Source organism: Bufo gargarizans, chromosome 2 (assembly GCF_014858855.1).
Source record: "Bufo gargarizans isolate SCDJY-AF-19 chromosome 2, ASM1485885v1, whole genome shotgun sequence".
NCBI lineage: Eukaryota > Metazoa > Chordata > Amphibia > Anura > Bufonidae > Bufo > Bufo gargarizans.
In genome coordinates, this window is record NC_058081.1 from 556,580,998 (window position 1) to 556,602,922 (window position 21,925).

General features: G+C 42.9%; 1 protein-coding gene across 3 annotated transcripts in view; it reads left to right on the forward strand.

Annotated features, from left to right (window-relative positions):
- LOC122928607 (protein kinase C and casein kinase substrate in neurons protein 1-like) overlaps window positions 1-21,925 on the forward strand; it is a 95,845-nt gene that overhangs the window by 42,696 nt on the left and 31,224 nt on the right. For all 3 annotated transcript variants that reach the window (XM_044281605.1, XM_044281603.1, XM_044281606.1), the window contains 3 exons: window positions 14,197-14,348; window positions 16,148-16,304; window positions 17,195-17,430. In XM_044281605.1, the coding sequence (XP_044137540.1) occupies window positions 14,289-14,348; window positions 16,148-16,304; window positions 17,195-17,430 (453 nt within the window). In that variant the 5' untranslated portion in view covers window positions 14,197-14,288. The remainder of the gene's footprint in view (window positions 1-14,196; window positions 14,349-16,147; window positions 16,305-17,194; window positions 17,431-21,925) is intronic.

The following is a 21,925-nucleotide window of genomic DNA, read 5'->3' on the forward strand; positions in this document are numbered from 1 at the left end:
TTTTTTGCAAAAAAATCGTTACATTTTGATTAATAACAAAAAAAGTAAAAATGTCAGCATCAATAAAATACCACCAAATGAAAGCTCCATTAGTGAGAAGAAAAGGAGGTAAAATTCATTTGGGTGGTAAGTTGCATGACCGAGCGATAAACGGTGAAAGGAGTGTAGTGCCGAAGTGTAAAAAGTGCTCTGGTCATGAAGGGGGTTTCACCTAGCGGGGCTGAAGTGGTTAATGTTGGTGCACGTGTCACGGTGCTCCTACCTGGATACGCTGGAACCCAAAGCGTTGGCTCCAAAGCAATGAAAAGGGGGTTGTTAATGAAGGGGATGGAGAAATAAATTGAGTCCAGACCTTGTAATGAAGTTGACAGCTTTACTTTGCATAAAAGTTTCTCCAAACAGACTCAGGCTTTGTCTTAGTTCCAAACTGTGGCAGGCAAACTCCTCTCTGCTACATCTGTTGCTCTCTGGCTCTGCTGTGCTGACAAGCTGGCTATATAACTCAGCTTTAGCTGTAGGATGCAACTTCTTTCTGTAGTCTGACTCTAAACTGGTTACATTTTCATCAAACAGGAGCATTAAATAATCTGCATCATTGCCTAAAAAACACTTCATTACATAACAATTAATACCACAGACTCTGTGCCTTCACTTAATTGGCAATTTCCAAATATGACATCATCTCACTAAATGTTTTTGTAGCACTAATACATTTCCCTTTAAAGGGCTCCTTATTACCCTAACATTAAATTGACCACCAGGTGTTCCACTGCTGGGCCCCACTAGCAGTCAGCAAATAATATGTGCTCAAACCTGGCAGTGTTGATGCTCTTTATAGCCTTCTTCTTTCTGGCTTATAGATAAGGAGGAATGTCACACGTACATCACAGCTATTGCATGGATCACCATGAGTCTGCCATTGATTGACACTTCTGATCGCAGCCATCTAACACCTTAGATGCCATGTTCAGTAGAGACCACGACAACTAAGGTGTTTGACAGGAGTGGGCTTCATAACATAATTGTGGGGAACCAATGCATTGGTATGGCACCCAGGGGCATAACAAAGGCCAGTGACGTACCTTCATAGAGGCAGATGACGTGACTGCTATGGGACCCAGGGGGTAAGGGGGCCTAGCACAGAACTTCTCTTCCTGGCTTGAAAACACAGCATTTTAACGTAGCTGCCACTAGGGGGAGCTCAATGAATTATGATTATTACAGCTTCCATTGTAGTTGTATTAATTCCTATTCACTGAGCTCCCTCTTGTGGTGGCTGCAAGCAGCCATGTAGCTTTGTACTAGAATAGAAGCAGCAGATTTATCAATGTATTTATGACAGTTTTCTGGTGTAAATACATTGAGAGATATGGTGCTCAGAATGTGTGCCATATATTTAAAGCATTATTCCACTTTTTCCTACATAAAAATCTGATAAAGTGGCTGTGTACAGATGGGAGAAACTTCAAGAAGGCAAACCATCACTATCCAATACCATCATCATCTGTCCAACACCATCCCTACAGTGAATCATTGTGGTGGCAGCATCATGATCTGGGGGTGTTTTTCAGTGGCGGGGACAGGTTGACTGGGAGTCAGGGTTGAAAGAAAACTGAATAGAGCAAGGTACAGAGATATCCCTAATAAAAACCTGGTTCAGAGTGCTCTGGACCTAAGACTGGGCCGAAGGTTTACCTTCCAACAAGACAATGACCCTAAGCACACATAAAACACATGAGTGGCTTAGGGACAACTCTGTGAATGTCCTCAGGTGGCCAAGCCAGACTCATGACTTAAACCCAATGGAACATCTCTGGGGAGAACTGAAAATGGTTGTCCACCGATGGTCACCATCCAAAAATCTGAGTTTGCGAGCGTCTGCAGAGAAGAACGGCATAAAATCCACAAATCCAAGTGTGCAAACCTTGTGGCATCATACAGAAGAAGACTGGAGGCTATAATCTCTGCCAAAGGTGTTTCAACTAAGTCCTGTGTAAAGGATCTGAATACTTATGCCGATGCAAGGTTTTAGTATTTCCTTTTCAATAATTAAAAAAAAAATTCTAACAATTTGTTTTCACTTTCTCATTATGGAGTACTGAGTGCAGAATGATAGCGGACGAACTTTATTTTATTTTAGCACGTCTGCAGCAGCATAACAAAATGTGAAAAAAGTGGAAGGGTCTGAAGACTTTCCAAATGCATCTTATATACATGGGGCTTTTCATTTACAAAAAATCTATTTAGTTTACCATTTCTGGCCAACTCAGCATAATGGTTCCAGACTGACGGAGTTTTGGGTCTTGTTTTTACATTGTTCACTGTTCTCCAAAAATGACATAACCTTATTCTGCTGTTCAGTAGACACTTTGTTTATATAGTTTTTTCATTGTTTTACTACATTTAAAAAAATAGAAACCTTTGGAAAAAATATCTTTGTGTCACCAGTTCAGCCATTTTTTTTTCCCATTACATCATTTATTGTATGAGATAAATACTTTTATAATTTGAGTTTAGACATTTTTGCACTTTGCAATACCAATTATGGTTATTATTTTGCCTATTTACTTTTATATGTAAAATTGGAAAAGGGAGGTGATTAGAATTTTTTTATCTTTGTGTTTTTTAAATTTTAAAAACATATTCTTTTACTTTACTTTTTTGCCCCCTTAGGGAACTTGAGCCTGTGATGATCACTTATAACATAGACAGCAATAGTATACTATTATAATCTATCAGAATTTTCTGCACTAATCATGGGAATGGCAGTGAGGTGCGCCCCAATAAATGGATTGGCAGGTCAAGTATGCACACTGCAATATAATTCAGCTGCTGGAGATAGCCAAGTACAGCTGGCAGTTTCATAGAGAATGTCTGAAGTGTCAAGGTCCGCCTATGGGATCCAGTGGACAGGGAATAAGTGGATTTCATGGCACAAGCCCTTTAACCTCATTGGTCAGTGTGATTCAAACAAGCAAGACTGGTTCTATTCTGTTCAGGATGCATCAGTTCAGTCTCTCTTACATTTTTTGGCCGGAGAAAATACCACAGCATGCTGCAGTTTTCTCTCCGGCCAAAAATCCGGCATTCATTTCCATTGAAATGCATAATGCAAGTGTTCCGGCAAAATGGATCTGATTTCGCGGTCTGCGCATGCGCAGACCTTTAAAAATGAGAAAGAACTAAATACCGGATCTGTTTTTTCAGATGAAACCGGAAAGACGGATTTAGTATTGCAATGCATTTGTGAGACCGATCCGGATCCATCTCACAAATGCGTCCGGATTGCCGGATCTGGCAGGCAGTTTCGGCGACGGAACTGCCTGCCGGAATCCTCTGCCTCAAGTGTGAAAGTACCCTAAGTGATGTGTTTTATCGCAGAGCAGATGTGAGAGGAATGTGTTGTCCTGTGGATGACTATGCCTCTGACCAACTCCAGTCTTCTTTATGCCTCGGTGCACATTGTACAGATATTTCAGAGCAGCCACTGTAAAAGAATATGCCGTACACTCGACATTGTGCACACCAGAGTAGCATTCCATGAATTCTCTCCGAGTAAAGATTAACTTAGTTATAGATGAACACATTCCTGTACAGCTCAGTTTTCTTCCGGACAGCAGTCTTTCCTCTGTAATCATTCAATTAAATGTGTAGTGTCAATGCGCAGACGCAGACTCACGTGGGCAACCGCTTCAGAAAACATTACCCTGCATCTGTGTCAGTCACGGGATCAGGAGCGCTTGCGCATTGACTAGCTGAAGCCAAGAACACTACATCGGGGATCTTGGGCGGATTGGCCATAGACCCTACAGGAAAATTTCCTGGTGGGTTGATGCTAAGGGGGCCACTTAATCCCTCCTCTTGGCCGTCAGCAAGGTACAGAAAAACCTAATGCCCTCTGCATTAACTAATGTAGGAGCATCAGGCACTTATGTGCCAATGGCTGCAGGTGCCCTCTCGAACTCAATGATATTACCATCCTCAGGACGATGATACAGCTTCGAACTGTGGGGCAGGTGGCAGTGTTTTGTCCTGCATTGTGGTATTTGGTTTCCCAGAGGAGGAATTTTGTGCTGCACTATGGTATTTGGTTCTGCTGATGCAGTATTAAGTGCCGCACTGTGCCATTTGTTTCTGCTGGGGCGGTATTTTGTCCTGCACTACGGTATTGCAGGCCCCATCTACTTATGTTGTCCCGCCTTATATGCATTTGACCTGCCGACAACATGAGGCCACTTTTCGTTTTTTCCCAGGGCCACCTTAAGTTCCGTGTCCACCTCTGATGGGGATCATTGCGCAGGTACGGGAAACAACGGCGCATGCACAAAATCTCAGGGTGGAATCGCACCTGAAAAAATCCAAAAGGCCATCAATCTAATGCGAAGGGACAGAAAGGGGCCACGGTGAGCTTGGACTTCAAGCGTGAAAGCCACTGCCAACTTGACTTCAAGAACCTAATACATATTTACTGCAAAGGCAGGGGCGTCGTTAGGTCATAAAATTCGGGGCTTGAGCCCCGGATGTTTTGTCCAGTGCCCTGAATGTTATGCTGGCCTGGTAGCAGTTTTTATTTATTTATTTGGCTATTCCAGGGCCCTTTAATATTGATTGGACCTGGGCAACCCACCACAGATCATCCCCCACCCTCCTTGTACTTGTTCCTCTGATCCGCTACTTGCGGGCTGCGCGGGCATGAGTTCAGTAACTTTGTTGCGCAATCCCGTCCTGCGGCACGTAATCCTGCAAGACCCGCCGTAGGAGTTCACGGGTCTCGCGGGATCACGCGCTGCAGGACGGGATTGCGCACCAAAGTGACTGAACTCATGCCCACGCAGCCTGCAAGTAGTGGATCAGCAGAACAATACAAGGGGACTGGGGGGGATGATCTGTGGGGTTGCCCAAGGTCCACTCCCATCTATATTAAAGGGCCCAAGCAAAGATTTCTGCAGTGGTGAGGAAATGAAACATAACAGATATTGGAAAGTTAGGCTCCTTTCACACCTGCGTTCAGGTGTCCGCTCGTGAGCTCCGTTTGAAGGGGCTCACGAGCGGACCTGAACGTAGCCATCTGGCCCTAATGCATTCTCAGTGGAGGCGGATCCACTGAGAATGCATCCGCCTGCCAGCGCTCAGCCTCCGCTCCGCTCAGTGAGCGGACACCTGAACGCTGCAAGCAGCGTTCGGGTGTCCGCCTGGCCGTGCGGAGGCGAGAGGATCCGTTCCGACTTATAATGGAAGTCAATGGGGACGGATCCGCTTGAAGATGACACCATATGGCTCAATCTTCAAGCGGATCCGTCCCCCATTGACTTTCAATGTAAAAGTCTGAACGAATCCGCTCAGGCTACTTTCACACTTAGAAAAATTTTCTAAGTTCTAATGCAGACGGATCCGTTCTGAACGGAGCCACCGTCTGCATTAATATGAGCGGATCTGTTCAGAACGGATCCGATAGAACGCAGGTGTGAAAGTAGCCTTACCGAATGATGTATTATATAATGTCTGCAGTACTGTACTTCATTTGCGTAAACCAGAACATCCCCTTTAAGCATGCCTTTAATGTTCAATTTCAACACAGTGGGCTTGTGCCCCGGATGTTTTCAGACCCCAGCAACGCCCCTGTGCAGGGGAATAAAAGTTATTTTACTGTGATCATGCGCCTCGGACATCTTACAAAAGAACATAATTAGAAACCTGATATCAACACCTTTAAGGTACTGATGGCGGTTTATGGTCCATTTTGGTGCTGACAGTTTCCCTTTAAATGTCTTTATAGTAATTCTGGGGCGTATATATTTGGGGTGTAGATTTAGCAGTTGCACCCATGTGCAACCCATCGATGGATACCCATTACAGAATACAAGTGGCAATCTAATGATTGCTTATTATCGTCACCTAGGGTGACTTAAAAAAAATTAAATTAAAAATATAAAAAGATGACTCTATACCCAATAGAGATGGGTGTGTCTGAAATAGCCGAACCCACCAAGGAGTGTACTCGTACCATGTAGTGTACATGAACAGCTTACACAGATTTTACTGTAGAGGCCCAACAACAGATACTAAGTATGTGGAATCCTGCAGAACAGGTCATAGGGAAAACATCTGCCAAGGCAATTAGTTGCAGACCACAGGCTTTATGACTATTATTTTTGTGTGGAAAATAAGTAAGCAGCCAACGTTCTACCTGCCAACATAAAGCAAATTGTTAAAGTGACACGGTTGGGTGTGCTGTATTGGCAGGTTGGGAATTCTGCATACAGCCAGGAGATTTTCTGTTCCAGGAATCTGCCACTTGATGCTGGAAATTATCCCAGATCCAGGATTCATGAGCCTCTTGTTACCAATCAAAAGCATAGCCTGGATATGCAGCTTCCCAGAAGTTCACAGACCTTAGATGCGGAATCAAAGATACCGGTAAAAGTGGCTGTCACCTGTCCATAGACCAAAGGATCTTCTCTGCGATCTTCACATCAAACACCAAAACATGCCACATCAGGCCTCGTGCACACGAGAGCATTTTTGGTCCACATCCGATCTGCATTTTTTGTGGATCAGATGTGGACATGTTCATTTCAATGGGGCCACAAAAAAAAAGACACAGTGTGCTGTCCGCATCCATTTGTCCGTTCTGCCACCCCGCAAAAAAGATTGTCCATTTTGCGGAAAATAATAGGCATTTTTAAAATAGGGCAGGATGCGGAGAATGTGAAAATGCAGAACACACACAGTTAGTATCTGTGTTTTGCAGATCCACAATTTGCAGACCGCAAAATGGATAAAGTAGTTTGCTTGAGGCCTAAAGGGGTTCTGCAGTTTGTTTTAACTGATGGTCTATCCTCTGGAGCTAGATTGGTGTCCGCCTGGCCGTGCGGAGCCATACGGATCCGTCCTGACTTACAATGCAAGTCAATGGGGACGGATCCATTTGACGTTGACACAATATGGTGCAATTGCAAACGGATTTGTCCCCCATTGACTTTCAATGTAAAGTCAGGAGTCCCTATTAATATACCATTGGATCGGAGTTTTCTCCAATCCGATGGTATATTTTAACTTGAAGCATCCTCATCACCATGGGAACGCCTCTATGTTAGAATATACCATCGGATTTGAGTTAGATCGTGAAAACTCAGATCCGACAGTATATTCTAACACAGAGGCGTTCCCATGGTGATGAGGACGCTTCAAGTTAGAATATACTAAGAACTGTTCACATGACTGCCCCCTTCTGCCTGGCAGCACCCGATCTCTTACAGGGGGCTGTGATCAGCACAATTAACCCCTCAGGTGCTGCATGTTTTTCTCGGCCTCCGTTACGTTTCTTTTTTTGCGGATAGGATGGGGACCCATTCATTTCAATGGATCAGCAAAAAAATGCTGATAGTTTATCCGTTTGTGTTCCGCGTCCGCTGTCCGTGTTTCCCTTCAGCAAAAAAAAAATAGTGCATGTCCTACTTTTTTCACAATTGCGGATAAGGATAGGCATTTATTACAAGGGATCTGTGAAAAAAAACGGATCCTCCCCAAAAAACGGATGCCGCATCCATTTTTTTTAGTGGACGCACAATTTGCGGACGCAAAAAACAACTGTCGTGTGCATGAGGCCTAAGGCTACATGCACACGACCGTATGTTTTTTGCGGTCCACAAATTGCGGATCTGCAAAAAAAAAACTGATGACATCCGTATGCCATCCTTTTTTTTGCGGATCCATTGTAACAAATAAAATGCCTAAAATGGACAAGAATAGGACAAGTTATATATTTTTTTGCGGGGCTACAGAACTCCGCATTTTTTGTGGAACCATTGAAATTAATGGGTCTGCTTCGTATCTGCAAAAAAAAAAAAACTGAACGGACACGGAAACAAAATACGTTTGTGTGCATGAGGCCTAAATCAATTGTGCATGATAAAAACAATAAAAAATCTCTTTGTAGTCCATAGGCAACCAGAAGCTGGAGAACCACGAGATCTAGCTCGGCGTCAGAAAACATGGTACTCACGCGAGATACGGGATTACTAAGGAAAAGTTTAGAAACCACAGTAAAGTGCAGGCCAGAAGCAGGGCTGCAAGGCTGGATGGAGGCCTGGCATGACTGGGGCTTGGAGGGAGAGGATTCGGGGTTACAAAGGGTTAAGGAGGAAGGATAGTGACGTAAGGGATGGAGGTGTGGCTAAGGGGTTAAAAGGGTTAGCAGGGGCGGGAAAAGGGGCCATTTTGTGAGGACAGCAGTGTGGCAGCAGCCCCCTCCCACCCACCCAATTTTTGTTGTTATTTTTGGCTGCTATTTGCCTGGGATTAGGTTGGGGTCCTCGAGTGTCGCTTAGTGTTGGGGTTAGGCCGGGGAGTTGCGAGTGGATTACAGATGGTCCGGCAGTGATTGGAGGGTAAGCTTTGTCATAGCGGCCTGGGGCGGTGGGGGGTCCTTGGAGTTGGTGGTTATGGTGGCTCTGGCGTGGTGGGGAGGGAGCCAAAGGAGGCTCTGGACTCCCCAGGTACTGGTTTAAGGTGTGATATGGCGGGTAGCGGCCCCTTGGTTACCGGTTCCTGCCTCTGAGCTGGCGTTCATCGGCTAGAGGTAATTTAACTGAGGGCGAGGCCAGTTATCCGTCATTTATGGGGCTTCAAGGACCCTCCCCGTGTTGGCATTCATGGGTTCTTGGTAAGGTTTTAGGGCGGGGCCTTCAGGTGGGAAGGCCAAGGGTTAAGTTATGTATTTATGATATTTATTTGTATTTATGTTATTAATAAAAGGCTGCTGTGGCCATATAATTCACTTGCTGAGTCTGTCATTATTGGGAGGGGGAGTGGAGTTTAAGAGGTAAGCGACTCGACAATACGCCGGTCAAGATGGCCACCGTCTATTAAATATTAAGAGCGCATGCGTCTGCCCATAGAGTTCTTGAGCTGTGATTCCATGTGGTGTATTTGCTACAATGTCCTTGCCACCTACTATATGTGAGTGAAACAACCTGGGACTTAAAAACCCGAAACTGTAATCATGTTTTATTTGTTTTTGTTTTTTATAATCATGCTCTTATGTTACACGTGAGTGACGCTAGTATTTATGTATCCTGTATGGCACATGTTATCACAGCTTGATAACGGCTCCATTGAGTAGAGCTGAAACGTTGCTGCTAGATGGGTTAAAGGGAGTCTGTCAGCAGATTTACCCCTTTTTAACAGTTGCCATTATGCTGTAGCCGCAAAACAGATGATTAACACGGTACCTTGATACGCTTTGGTGGACTTTTAAATCTGCCAAAAACGAACTTTGATGAGGGCTCGCAAGTGCCCAGGGCGGAGTCCACCGTGTTGGAGCCCAGGCAGCTCTGCCTCTTCGGCTCTTATCCCCGCCCAGCCTCCTCCTCTGCTCGCCTATCTGTTGTCTCTCCCCCTCAGCGAGATCCCGCGCCGATGCGATAACTTCCTTGGCCGGGGCATGCGCACTGCAATGCCCATTGCTGACACGGCATCGCAGTAGCTTATGCGCATGCCCCGACCAAGGAAGTCATCGCGTCGGCGCGGGATCTCGCTGAGGGGGAGAGACAACAGATAGGCGAGCAGAGGAGGAGGCTGGGCGGGGATAAGAGCCGAAGAGGCAGAGCTGCCTGGGCTCCAACACGGTGGACTCCGCCCTGGGCACTTGCGAGCCCTCATCAAAGTTCGTTTTTGGCAGATTTAAAAGTCCACCAAAGCGTATCAAGGTACTGTGTTAATCGTCTGTTTTGCGGCTACAGCATAATGGCAACTGTTAAAAAGGGGTAAATCTGCTGACAGACTCCCTTTAATAAACCATCCACTTTTTTTCACGTTACGCTGGAGTGCTGCCTTTTTTCTACTACTAGATATTAGATAGACAGACAGATAGACAGACATGTAATAATTAGCTGTATTTGGCGGTAGAATTCCACCCGGCTTTGATGGCTTCATTGATTCATGCTTGGATCCGGACAGCAGATGTGCACAGAAATACAGAGGGAACATATGTATTTGTTTTAGGCTTTCATCTGCATAGTCTAATATGTATCTGGCTGGTCAGCCTCGGGATGTGACACTGCCATCATGTGCTTCACTAGAAGCATGTCTGCTGCATGTGTACAATCTCCCCTCTGTTCCGCCAGCCATTCTCTCCCATCATCTGCACATTTCCTGAACTTAGAACAAGAGGTCACTTTTTTGGTTGTCCTCTTGTGTGAGTCCTAGTATCCGGCCTTCAGAAGACAAACACTAAGGGCTCATTCACAGGGCAGATTTTCTGATTCCTGTATAGATTTCCGAACAGTGTCAAGAAGGAACATGTCCCTTCTAGTCACGGGTTCCAATGCAAAAAACACCGGAAACTTTGGTAGGTTAAAACTGCGGGTAAATGCAAAATGGTGGCAGAAACCCAAGGGTCAGCCTTGGATTTCTCTCACGGATTCCCCTGCAGAATAGTCTAGAGGACAAATCTGCCATGTGGACATAAGATCCCCTATAACAGCGCTGATGTAGGCCAACTTGGCCAAGACTCTCGCTTTCTGTAGCGGTCTTGATATCCCCTGCACTGCTGGAGGATGCACCAGATTTATGACGAGGCATAGGCCTCCTCATAAATTAGGCACATCTACCCACAGTCCATGCACCTGAACAGAAATCTATGACCGCTCGCAGCTGCCGTAGGTTTCTGGCTTCATATGCATCAGAAAACTGCTGTACATGAAGATAAATTGGTCTCACCTGTTGGCCACGCCCCTTTATAATCCCTTTAAAAAAGTGGAGAGGGCGGTGCAAAAGAGGCACTTGCGACTTTTTTCTTCTTCAAAAAGTCGCATTTAAAAAAATCGCAAACACACAGCTTGTGACTTTCTAAAGTCACTTTTCTGGTGCAAGGGAGATGAAAAATCTTGCATCTATACTGAGATTAGTTGCTATGGAGGGCCAGCAATCAGTGTATCCCTGGCAACCAGTCTGCCTCAAGCTCCTCTAGTTGAAAGCATTGAGACACTGGGGGGGGGGGGCACTTATCAAAACTGGTGTAAAGGAAAGCTCTCTTAGTTGCCCTTAACAGCCAATCAGCTTCCACATTTTTTTTCCAGAGCTCCTTTGAAAATTAAAGGTGGAATCTGATTGGTTGCTATGGACAACTAAACCAGCTTTCCATTACACCAGTTTGGATGAATCTCCCCGTATATCTATACAGGGCTAGGTGGTAAAGGACGTCTGCTGCTTTTGTAATGTGGTGTACGGCATTTAAAAATGTCTAACCAAATACAGTCCAGGGTTTTATTGAATATAATCCGGAGAGTGAAATTCCGGAGAAAAAATATTTGTCTTTAATAAATTTAGGAAATCCATCCAACGGCTTCTACTGTGACACAGGAATTTGGGGCGTTTTTTTTTTTTAAATGGATACTTGGAAGATCAACTTTCCACAAACTGTGATATATAACAGACTTAGAAAACCACTTGAGAAGAAGCAGCTTGGATAGGCCAGGCAGGATATTTCTGCTTAGCTGGGCTTAGACCAGGCTTGTTGGAAGGGCGGGTGATATACAATAAGGGTCCATTCACACGATTCATTTCTATGGGGCCACACTATGTGCTGTCCGGATCCGCATTTCTAGATCCGCACTTCCGGGTCCGCAATTCTGTTCCCGAAAAAAAAAATAGAACATGTCCTATTCCTGCCCGCAATTGTGGACAAGATTAGGCGTTTTCTATTATAGTGGCGGCGATGTGCGGTCCGCAAAATGCGGAACGCACATTGCCGGTGTCCGTGTTTTGCGGATCCTCGGATCCGCAAAACACATACGGATGTGTGAATGGACCCTAAAGGGGTTGTCTCAGGGTAGACATTGACAACATAATGCATTGATTCACTATCAATATCTTATTGGTGGAGGTCTGAACGCCTTGATCCCCCGCTCATTTCCTCAGTGAAGTTGGTTCTTCTGTTGGCTCTGTTTAGCTTTTTCCATTGGCCACATTGCTGGCCTTTGATATTAATGGTCCAACCATGCAGGCTCCTTCAAAAACTTGCGAAGAGCAAACCGGAGACAAAGTGTCACTACCATTTGTTCTATCAGTCAGAAGGGAAAGGCAGTCAAACCTCCACCAATTGGACATTGGTGGTATAAGCTGGAGAAGCAGCACTGATGTCTCTACTGAGTCTTCACATATAAATCCTGGGAATCTAAAGGGGTTTGCATGATTTTTATATTGCTAGCCTATCCTCAGTACAGGCCATCAATATCTGATTGTCGGGAGTCCCACACCCGGCACCCCCACCTATCAGCTGTTTCCGAGTAGCTCTAGTGGTGGAAATAGGTTCCAAATGTGGTTATTGCAGCACTGCTCCCAGTCCAGTGAATGATATCACTAGAAAAATCCTGGAAAACCCCTTTAAGTAATTATGTAGTCCTCTTCTATTAACATTCTGTTCAGCCATTTCTGAGCCATAGTCTGTATGGGTATGAAATGTTTGGTGATGAGCACCCATATATTCTGCGAACCAGCTTATATTGAAATGTAAATCTATACTCTTATGCTGATATATGATCCATTTTCCTGCTTGCTCTCATGTGTGTCAGTTTTCACTGTAGTTCCATAATTCTAGTCAAAATGTACAGCACTGAGATCCCAGAAGGCTGGTAGAGTTGTGCCCCTAGGGAGTTAATGATTTTCCATAACTACAGACAAAAACAAAGAATGGCTGTCAATATTGAGATGAAAAACAAAGACTGAAAATTTACAATGCAGGAATTGTGGGACCTCGATTCCTTAGCAGTGGTTGGTACTCCATCTTTGAGATCTAGAGCTACAAATCCCATCTATAGACAGGAATAAAATGATACAATTCTGACTGCTACAGCCACCACTAGAGGGAGCTCAGTAGCTCATAAAACATTATTATATTGATATAATACAGCAGTGTGCAGTAAGAACCTACTAGTGACCACTATTTCAAGGGGTTTAATTCAAAATGTATTGACTGCCGGAATGTGTTTACAATAAAGAAAACAAGACACTCAAGCAGCTCCGTTCCATCACCAATGGTCCTATTCCCGCAGCTCTAGGTACCGAGTGGATTAGAAGTGTGACATCCCATTGACTGGCTTCAGCGGTGTATTCTGCCACAGATGTACGTTAGAGAAGTCTCTGACTGGTTGTGCGTGGTAATCTCTGTACAAGCAATGGTAGACAGCTGAACTCACTAATATCCCTAGGTCGTGGTACCAGTTGCATGTGAAGCTCCAGTGAGGAGGATACAATGGAAATGCTTTGGTAATTTATTGAGTTTACCTTGAGCAAAGAGATATAAAGGACATTAGAGGATATTAGAGGTCAAAACGAAATGCTCTCACCAGCTCTGAGTCTGCTGCAGGAAAGAAAGACACAGGACCAGAACAAACAGGATATGATGTCACCGAAAGGGAGGAGTAGACAGAGAGCAAAGGCAATGGGATTTACATAATACATTCAGGAAACCTATAACAAGAAAGAACACAGGGTGGCAGCATTACATAACACGGTAATGATATGATAACACAAATACAGTAATTTATCTTAAATGGAAGAAATGATTGGTGGGATAGCACAGCGGTGTGTCCCATAATGCACATTCTAACAGATTGCAGAACAGGAAGCAGAAAAATAGTTCCTTTCTTCCAGATAACTAATACAGAAAAAGCAAGTCTTTACATATAAAAGCCAAAAAGAGCTACTGGAAGCTGTGCATCACTATCTATGGTGAGGACAGGAGCCTCTTCAGGTTCTTGTACAGTACATACATTACATAGTGAAGCTGTGAGATATAATTGAACTGTCTTCAACTTGTGCTTAAATGAGCAGCTCATTCTGGCACAACTAGAGGGCAGTACGGAAGTAGAACCACACTGTATTGTACTGTAGAGAAGCTCCACTAGACAGCCAATCAATGAATGCACTTCAGTTAATACAGGTGTTATGATGGTGAAATGTCCATGCTCATTGGCTGGATCTTCTAGCCAGTCATTAATGTTGCAGATCTGGATCGTCTGTGGCATTGTATGTTGAATTTTATTTCAAGTTATAATGATTGAACAATGTAATTTGGAATTGTAATTTGGAGGACTACTGCCTGGTCCTGTTCCTCAGAAACCTGATGTTTGGAGGTCTTCAGAGGCTTATGTAACTTTTGTTGAGGACTTATCTTAAAATTATTTTTTAAAGGCTGAAAACAAATTATATCCCCTCTGAAGTGAAGTGATGCACCTTTCCTGAAGGTTCTCCAGTGAAGCTACAGCTAAGAAGAGAACACAATCATGTCAGTGATATACAGTGAAGTTGCAGTTGATGAACCAACCAATGATAGCTTCTGGATGGTAAGTGTAAATTCTTTCATCACCAGCCTTCCCTCTGTGTTTTTTTATACTTTTCAACAAGACTTTTTTTAAATAAAAATAAAACTATTCATCAAAGCATTTGAAAGTAAAATCCTCATGAAATATTTATATGTCAGCATGTACAAGTACCTTTCATTACCTAAAGCAGTGTTCCTCAACTCCAGTCCTCAGGGCCCACCAACCGGTCATGTTTTGAGGATTTCCTTAGTATTCAGCAGGTGATATAATTTGTGTCAATGCATCAGGATTTACCACAGGTATTCATTCTGTGGGGTATTCTCAAAACATGACCAGAAGGTGAGCCCTGAGGACTAGAGTTGAGGAACACTGACCTAAAGGCTTTGTGAATTTCTGTAACCATTTTACAAAAAGTCTTTGCAATATTCTACCCTTTTGTGTCTACTGGTGCTACACAGATCTATCTCCAAGGTTACAAACTAAAGACAAATCTTGTGTCGTCTCATCCTGCCACCTCAGACTACAAAGGGTATATTTGTAGTCTGTAACCACAGAAACACTTAGCGCTGCATAGCCACTTTCCAGTTACGAGTTAGTCACTCATAAATGACAGGTTTGGAATAAAGTCCCTTTACAAGGGTCGATGCATAGGCATTTATAGGGAACAAACTGAATGTTACTGATACTTGCCTGACCGTCTGTGGAGATGAGAATAGCATTCAGCAATTATCTCCTCAGTATGAGGACAATCGAGTACTACTGCTATTAGTTATCTCTATACACATTCATTGTTTCTGATCAGCAGATCACTGTTTACACAGTACAATCTTCTCCTCAGAAATTAAGATTTTTTTTTGTGCCGTATCAATGATGATTTCCCATAAGGAACCATTATTTGCTTGTTCATAGGGTGATCGGTGGTACATTTACACTGGGCAATGTAAAAGGGCCTTTATTGATGCAGGGCACCAGATAAATTTGACTCCTACCAGTGTCCACTGGGTTAGGTTGAGCGCATGGTATTCATAAATAAACATGTTATACGGTTGTCAAGCTGTAGGTTGGCGATAGGGGCTAACTGTGACGGTGCTGCACAAAGGCCAACATACAAATGGAGCCAGCCCTCAGTGATGGAATAGATATTCACCTGTATGTTCAGGCAATGTTTAAAGGCTATGTACACCTTTGGGGGCATTTTTTAATTTTTTATTATTGCATTGTCTTCATTTAGAACTAAAAATATATTTTTAATTGGTTATTATTAAAAATATAGCATCATTTTTTCTGTAAAGAGCTGACATGCTCTAGTCGCACCCTGTGGATTTTCTGTCGTTTCCGTCAGACCAGGAGCAGACAGGCTCCTTATCTCTGCTCTCTGACCTTATAAACACTCATTATAGCTCAGTTCTTATCTTATTGATAAGAATGTGGCTTAAATAAGTATTTATAACCTCTTAGTAGTTTAGAGATAAGGTTTATTAGATGACGGCACAAAGTGAAAGAACAAGTCACACGGCTAAAAAAAAACAGCTCAATATTTTTAATAAAGGCCAATTAAAAAAAAAGATTTTTAGCCAAAAATTAGTAACATACAATAAAAAATTGCCTCTACGTAGCCATTAAAATTAATTGAAGATTTTCCCCTCAATGTTCACATGATCTGATTGCCAAGTGACAATATTTTACATCATGAATCAGAAAACTGAAACAGTCAATCAGCCTTTTTACCTTTCAGTTTACAAATATAATAAAATACAATATTTTTTAAGTAATTACTCACAAAATCAAAATAACACTTTCACTGATTCTATGTATCAAAGCCAAACAATTACAGCAGCACCGTAAAGCGGATGGAAGATGGGTATCGGCTGTGTGATGATATTATAGCATGTTTCCAAGACAGAGCCAAGATAGAGAAGCAGTATTCACTACAGATGGAAGAATGGGTACGCAAATGGAAACCAATAGTGGACACCAGTGAGTATTATAAATGTTACAGTCACTGAATTCAAGTATATAATTTTTTTTGTTAGATGCAAAGAACATGAGCTAATGAGACTGAAAGAATCCCCAGCAGGAGAAACCCTTACAGAATAGAATAATGACAGGAGTTACTGCTAACCATACGTAAACTAAAACCCCAGCACTAACAACGAGTCTTTCATCCTGTCGTTATAGCACCCGCTTTTAGTGATATTGAGATGACTAAATTGATAACATTCAACCTGCACAGCACTGCTGAAAAGAGATGCCAATATAGAGATATTCATCTGACAGGGTTCCCTCTAGTGGCCAATATGAAAACTAATATTTCATATTTTTGTTATTCAGCAAATGCACAAGTTACTTTTTTAGGCTGTAGCAAGAAATCTAACTTCTCACATGAAATCCAAACAAAGGGAGAACATGTTGTCACTTAAAGGGGTTGTCTCACTTCAGCCAATGGCATTTATCATGTAGAGAAAGTTAGTACAATAATGTATTGTGACTGTCCATATTGCCTCCTTTGCTGGCTTGATTCATTTTTCCATTACATTATACACTTCTCATTACCATAGTTATGACCACCCTGCAATATAACAGTGGTGGCCGTGCTGTACACTGTAAGAAAAGGAGCCGACCTCTCTGGTGCACTTAATTGCACATAGGCTGGCAATTTTTCCTATGGTATGCAAGCATGACCACCACTGCTGGATTGGAGGGTGGTCGTGTCCATGAGAAGTATAATGTGATGGAAAAATGAATCAAGCCAGCAAAGGAGACAATATGGACAATCACAATACATTAGTAAGTGCCTTGTATTAACGTTCTCTACATGATAAATACCATTTGCTGAAATGAGACAACCCCTTTAAATTTAACCATAGGTCCCATGTATGGCTCCCTCTTACGTGCCTGGCAGTCCTTCATGACAGCTACTGAGCGGCTCAGCGAGTTACATGTACAGATCCAGAAGACCCTGATGACAGATGACACTGATAAAATCCGCAACTGGCAAAAGGAGACGTATCACCGCAAGATCTTTGGTGGATTCAAGGAATCCTGTGAGATTGAAAATGGTTTTTACAAAGCGCAAAAGCCATGGGCTAAAAAATTCAAAAAGGTAATTGAATATGAACTATTGTTATTTATCATATATGGAATGAAAACTCAGGGACACCTCACAATTCTTACAATCTCCATGTCTGGACTTGTCCAGAGATTCCTCCAATGGAGTCCAATCCTGGATCAAAACTGAGGCCCACAACAGGGCCTATGAAGTTCTGCAGCAGACAACCACATTTGATGCCAATAGGTGAAACACACTACTAACCCTATCAATGATATGACCTCGGTGTAATGGTAACCAGAGAGTTTATGGCATAACTAAAGGCAGTCATGTACTGCATCCTTCAAAAGTGGTCCCACATGACACTTTAATGGAAATATTTGGCAATAATGATAGGGGCGATGCCGTAAATTTGGCATTTGCCCCTCATGGTGTCACTGAGATATGTTTTTTTGTGCTGGCTTGTGTTCTCCCCCCCTTCCTTGTTCTTTTCTCTACAGGTCTCCTCAGGTAAAGTTGGCCGGTAACAGGACAGCATTTGATTGGTTAAAGGTGTTGCTGACCAGTTGCTGGCATTGAGCTATTTTTAACAGTGGAAGTAGATTGGAGGAAGGTCATTTTCAGTGGGAATTTCAAGTATTTATGGAGGTCACTCACCGGCTGAAGAGCTGTCAGCGCTTGAAGAATCAAGGAGAAGAAAATGCCATCCTCTGCGTGTCAAGCAGCGGTTCCAGCGGTGGCACCGGAGTGAGAGAAGGGCCCCAGCGGTGTAGAAGTGGCCGGTGAAAGAAGAAGCGGCGGAGAATTCCTACTGGAAGAAGGAAGACATCGCTGGCGTTAGAAGGTGGCAGCGGGATAGAGCGGCGTCCTGGTCCCCGAACGGCAGAGCTTCAGCAGCGAGGAGAAGAGGAGGCCATGGAAGAGCTGCTCAGCCAGCTTCTCAAAAGAGCTGATACCTGCGGTGGGGAGGAGTGACTGCGCAGATGCCTGGCTGAAGCAGCGCCGGAGAGGGAAGAGGCGGGGCCTGCAGCTCAAGTCGCGGTGGAGGAAGAGGCAAGCAGCGGCATCCTGGAAGAAGAGCAGCGCAGAGGGTGGAGTGCAGCACAGGAAGCGTCTGCAGCGGTGAGCCGAAAGTGAGGGTTTAAGGCGGGCCACGTCATCAAGTGGTGATGGTGCGCATTTCTGGAAGAAAGAAGACACCTAGGATGGCTTACTCTCCGTCAAGGGACCAGAGCTGTGGAGTAAGTGGGCGCCGATGGTCCCCTCCCAGGCAGGTGGTCTCGCAGCCTGTTATTGAGGGGATAGCCAGGCTGCCTACTCAAGACTTGACAGATCAGGAGCTGGGTGAGAATTCATGTAGGCAAGCATTTCTGCCTACGAACATTAGTGCTTCTTTTTTTGCAAGGTTTGGCAAAGTTTTTTTCTTTTTCTTTTCAAGTATCTTTTTATTAATTTTGACATCATGAGAAACAAACAATAATACATTGTTCAAATAAAGTGTTTAACATTAAATACAGCTATTCATCACACTTCCAAGGTAACATGGTATAGATCACAACTTGAAGGCCTAGCTAAGAAGATGCAATTGTCTGGCTAGTCTATGAGACCTGTATGATGGACTTAGTGGAAATACAACATTGAGATTTGGTAAAAAAACAAACCTAGTTAAACAAAGGTGTGAATAAAGTAAATCAATGAACACGGAATGAGGGGGGGGGGGGGGGAGGACATAGGGGAAAGAGTACAACTTCTGATATGGTAGTATGTGAGATGTTGTAGGTATCAAGTGTTATGGGTTCTTTCGGTAGGAGATCCAATCTTCCCAGATCTTGGAAAAAGTTTTTTCTGACCTAATCAAAGGTGCTGCCTCTGGTTCTGGTTCACCATCTGCAGTTTGGGCTGACCGATACTCATCGACGGCTGATGGGGGTTTAGCCTGTTTCAGTATGATAAAACATTTTGGCAAAAATTAGTGGTGCATCCTTCATTAATATGGGGTAGTAAGGATGTGGGCTTATGGTTAAGTTTAATGCTCCCTCAGAGATCTGGCGGAGTGATTAAACAGCAAAGCAGTCAGTCTCAAAATATTATGAAGAAGGGGTTATGTTTTGCTTTTAATGAGTCAGCATGTAAGTGGTTAAATTCTTGTAAATGTAAACATGAGTGTTCCGTTTGCTCTGGTCCGCACCCTATGTTTCCCTGTTTCAAAAGGGTGTCTAGACCCCAGTGATGTTGGAAAACATGGCTCCTTGGTTAGACATTTACCCAAATTGGGAGAAAGTAGATCTAATTCTTAATGGTTTTAAACTTGGTTTCTTTGTCCCTAAATTAAAAGGTCCTGGGTGTGTTTGGATTGAGAATTTGAGTTCAGTTAAATTCAATGAGTTGTTCGGGTTAAAATCGAGAAAGCGGTATTAGCGGGCAGAGTGGCTAGCCCCTTTCGTCATCTGTCATTTCAGGATTTCTGATTATCACCTTTGGGATTAGTGCCCCCACAAAAAAGCACTTAATGAATTTAGGTTAATTCATCATTTATCGTTCCCTGAAAAACAGTCGCTGAATGATAAATTGAATTGAAAGAACTTTGTTCAGTTTCTTATAGTTCCTTTGATGATGCAATTAGTTTGCTTAATTATTTTGGTCAGGGTTGTTTAGTTGCCAAGGCAGATATTAAAGCGGCTTTTCGTTTGTTGCTGGTCTGTCCAGACCGTTTTAATTAATTGGGATTTCAGTTTGATGGAATTGTTTGCCAATGGGGTTTTTCTTTATCTTGTTCTTATTTTGAGTCGTTTTCATCTTTTGTTCATTGGGTTACTATGTTTTCAGTTGAAGTTGGTGGTTTGTTACTTTATTTAGATGATTTCCTGAATCAGATATTTGTTTATCATTGTTGAATTGATTTGTTGAAGTCTGTAAGTTTTTTGGTATCCCTTTGGCGGAAGAGAAGACGGTTTTTCCATGTTGTGTAATTGAATTTTTAGGGATAACCATTGATACTATGTCAATAGAATTTTGGCTTCCAGTAGAGAAAGTGCAGAAGATGTTGGAGCTTATCAGAAATGTTGTCAGTCAAGAAAACTACGTTGAGGGAATTGCAGAGTTTATTAGGTTTATTTGTTTTTGCTTCTAAAGTAATTCCCATTGGTAGAGTTTTTTTTAGAAGACTTTATATGGCGACCAGGGGAGTTAAATCTCCAGGTGCTTATATTAGGCTCGCTAAATCATAAAAGGATGATTTAAGGGTTTCTGAAGCATTTTTAATTCATTTTAATGGAGCTAGTATTTGGCAGCGAGAGTTTGTGGATTCTGGGGCATTGGGTCTTGTGACCTATGCTTCGGGTTCATGGGGATATGGTGTGTTCTTTCAAGGTCAGTGGTCTGCTGAGCCGTGGCATGAATCTTGGAGGTTAGCTCGCATTACTAAAAATGTAGTTCTGCTTGAGTTATTTCCGTTGGTTGTATTATTGGTAGTATGGGGTCAGGTGCTTGCAAATAAGATAGTTTTAGTGCATACGGATAATAAAGGTGTGTTATTTGCTGTTAACTGCTTATCGTCCAATAATAATGAGGTGCAGATGTTACTTCGTTTTTTGGTTCGTTGCTGTTTGCTTAAGAATATATCGCTTAAAGTGAACCTATCACCAGTTTTATGGTGTCCTAACTGAGGGCAACATAAATAAGTGACTGATTCTTTTAGCAAGTTGCTGGGTCACTTTCTTTAATTGACCCAGTCAATCTGCCAACATCTTGTATTGAAAAGCTCCAGCTGATAATTATGAGTCATGAATATTCATGAGCTCTTGACTCCCCCCGCCCACCTGCTGCTGAATGACAGTTTGTTTCCATATGAATCAGCAGCAGGTGGGCAGGGGAGTGGCTATAGCTCTGTATTAAATATACGCTGGACTCAATGACATCACGCTGGACTCAATTGTGTGTATATTATGAGGTAACCATCTGTCACACCAGTAAGTGAATACATCTAAGGTACTTTTTAGTAGTTAATTATTGTATATAATTCGTTAGATTATAATCAAATATCCACAGGTTCCCTTTAAGGCTACATATATCCTAAGTAGAGCTAACTCAATAGCTGATGCATTTTCTCGCTCACAGTGGGAGAAATTCTATGCCTTGGTTCCAAATGCGGAAAAAGAAGGAATCCTGTGTCCACCCTACCTGTGGAGTCTAATTTGGCATTAATGTGTGAGCAGATCCAAAATTCTTTGGCACCTAATTTACTTAGAGCGGGTATACAGTTTCTTGGAATAAATGGTCTTCATTTTGCAGATCTAATAATGTTAATGTTTTTGATGGTAATTTGGGTTTGATTATTGATTTTATTTGTAGCTTAGTAAGAGCAGGTTTGGGGTGTGCTGTAGTTCAAAAGACTTTAGCAGGGGTTTGGTTCTTTTTTAATTTAGCTGGCATTCCTCCTGTCAATAAGTAATTTGTAGTTAAACTATTTTTTAAAGGTTTTAGGAGGGCTAGTGTTGCTCCGGATGTTCATAGGCCGTTACTGTAGAGCTATTATCTAGGTTGGTATGTG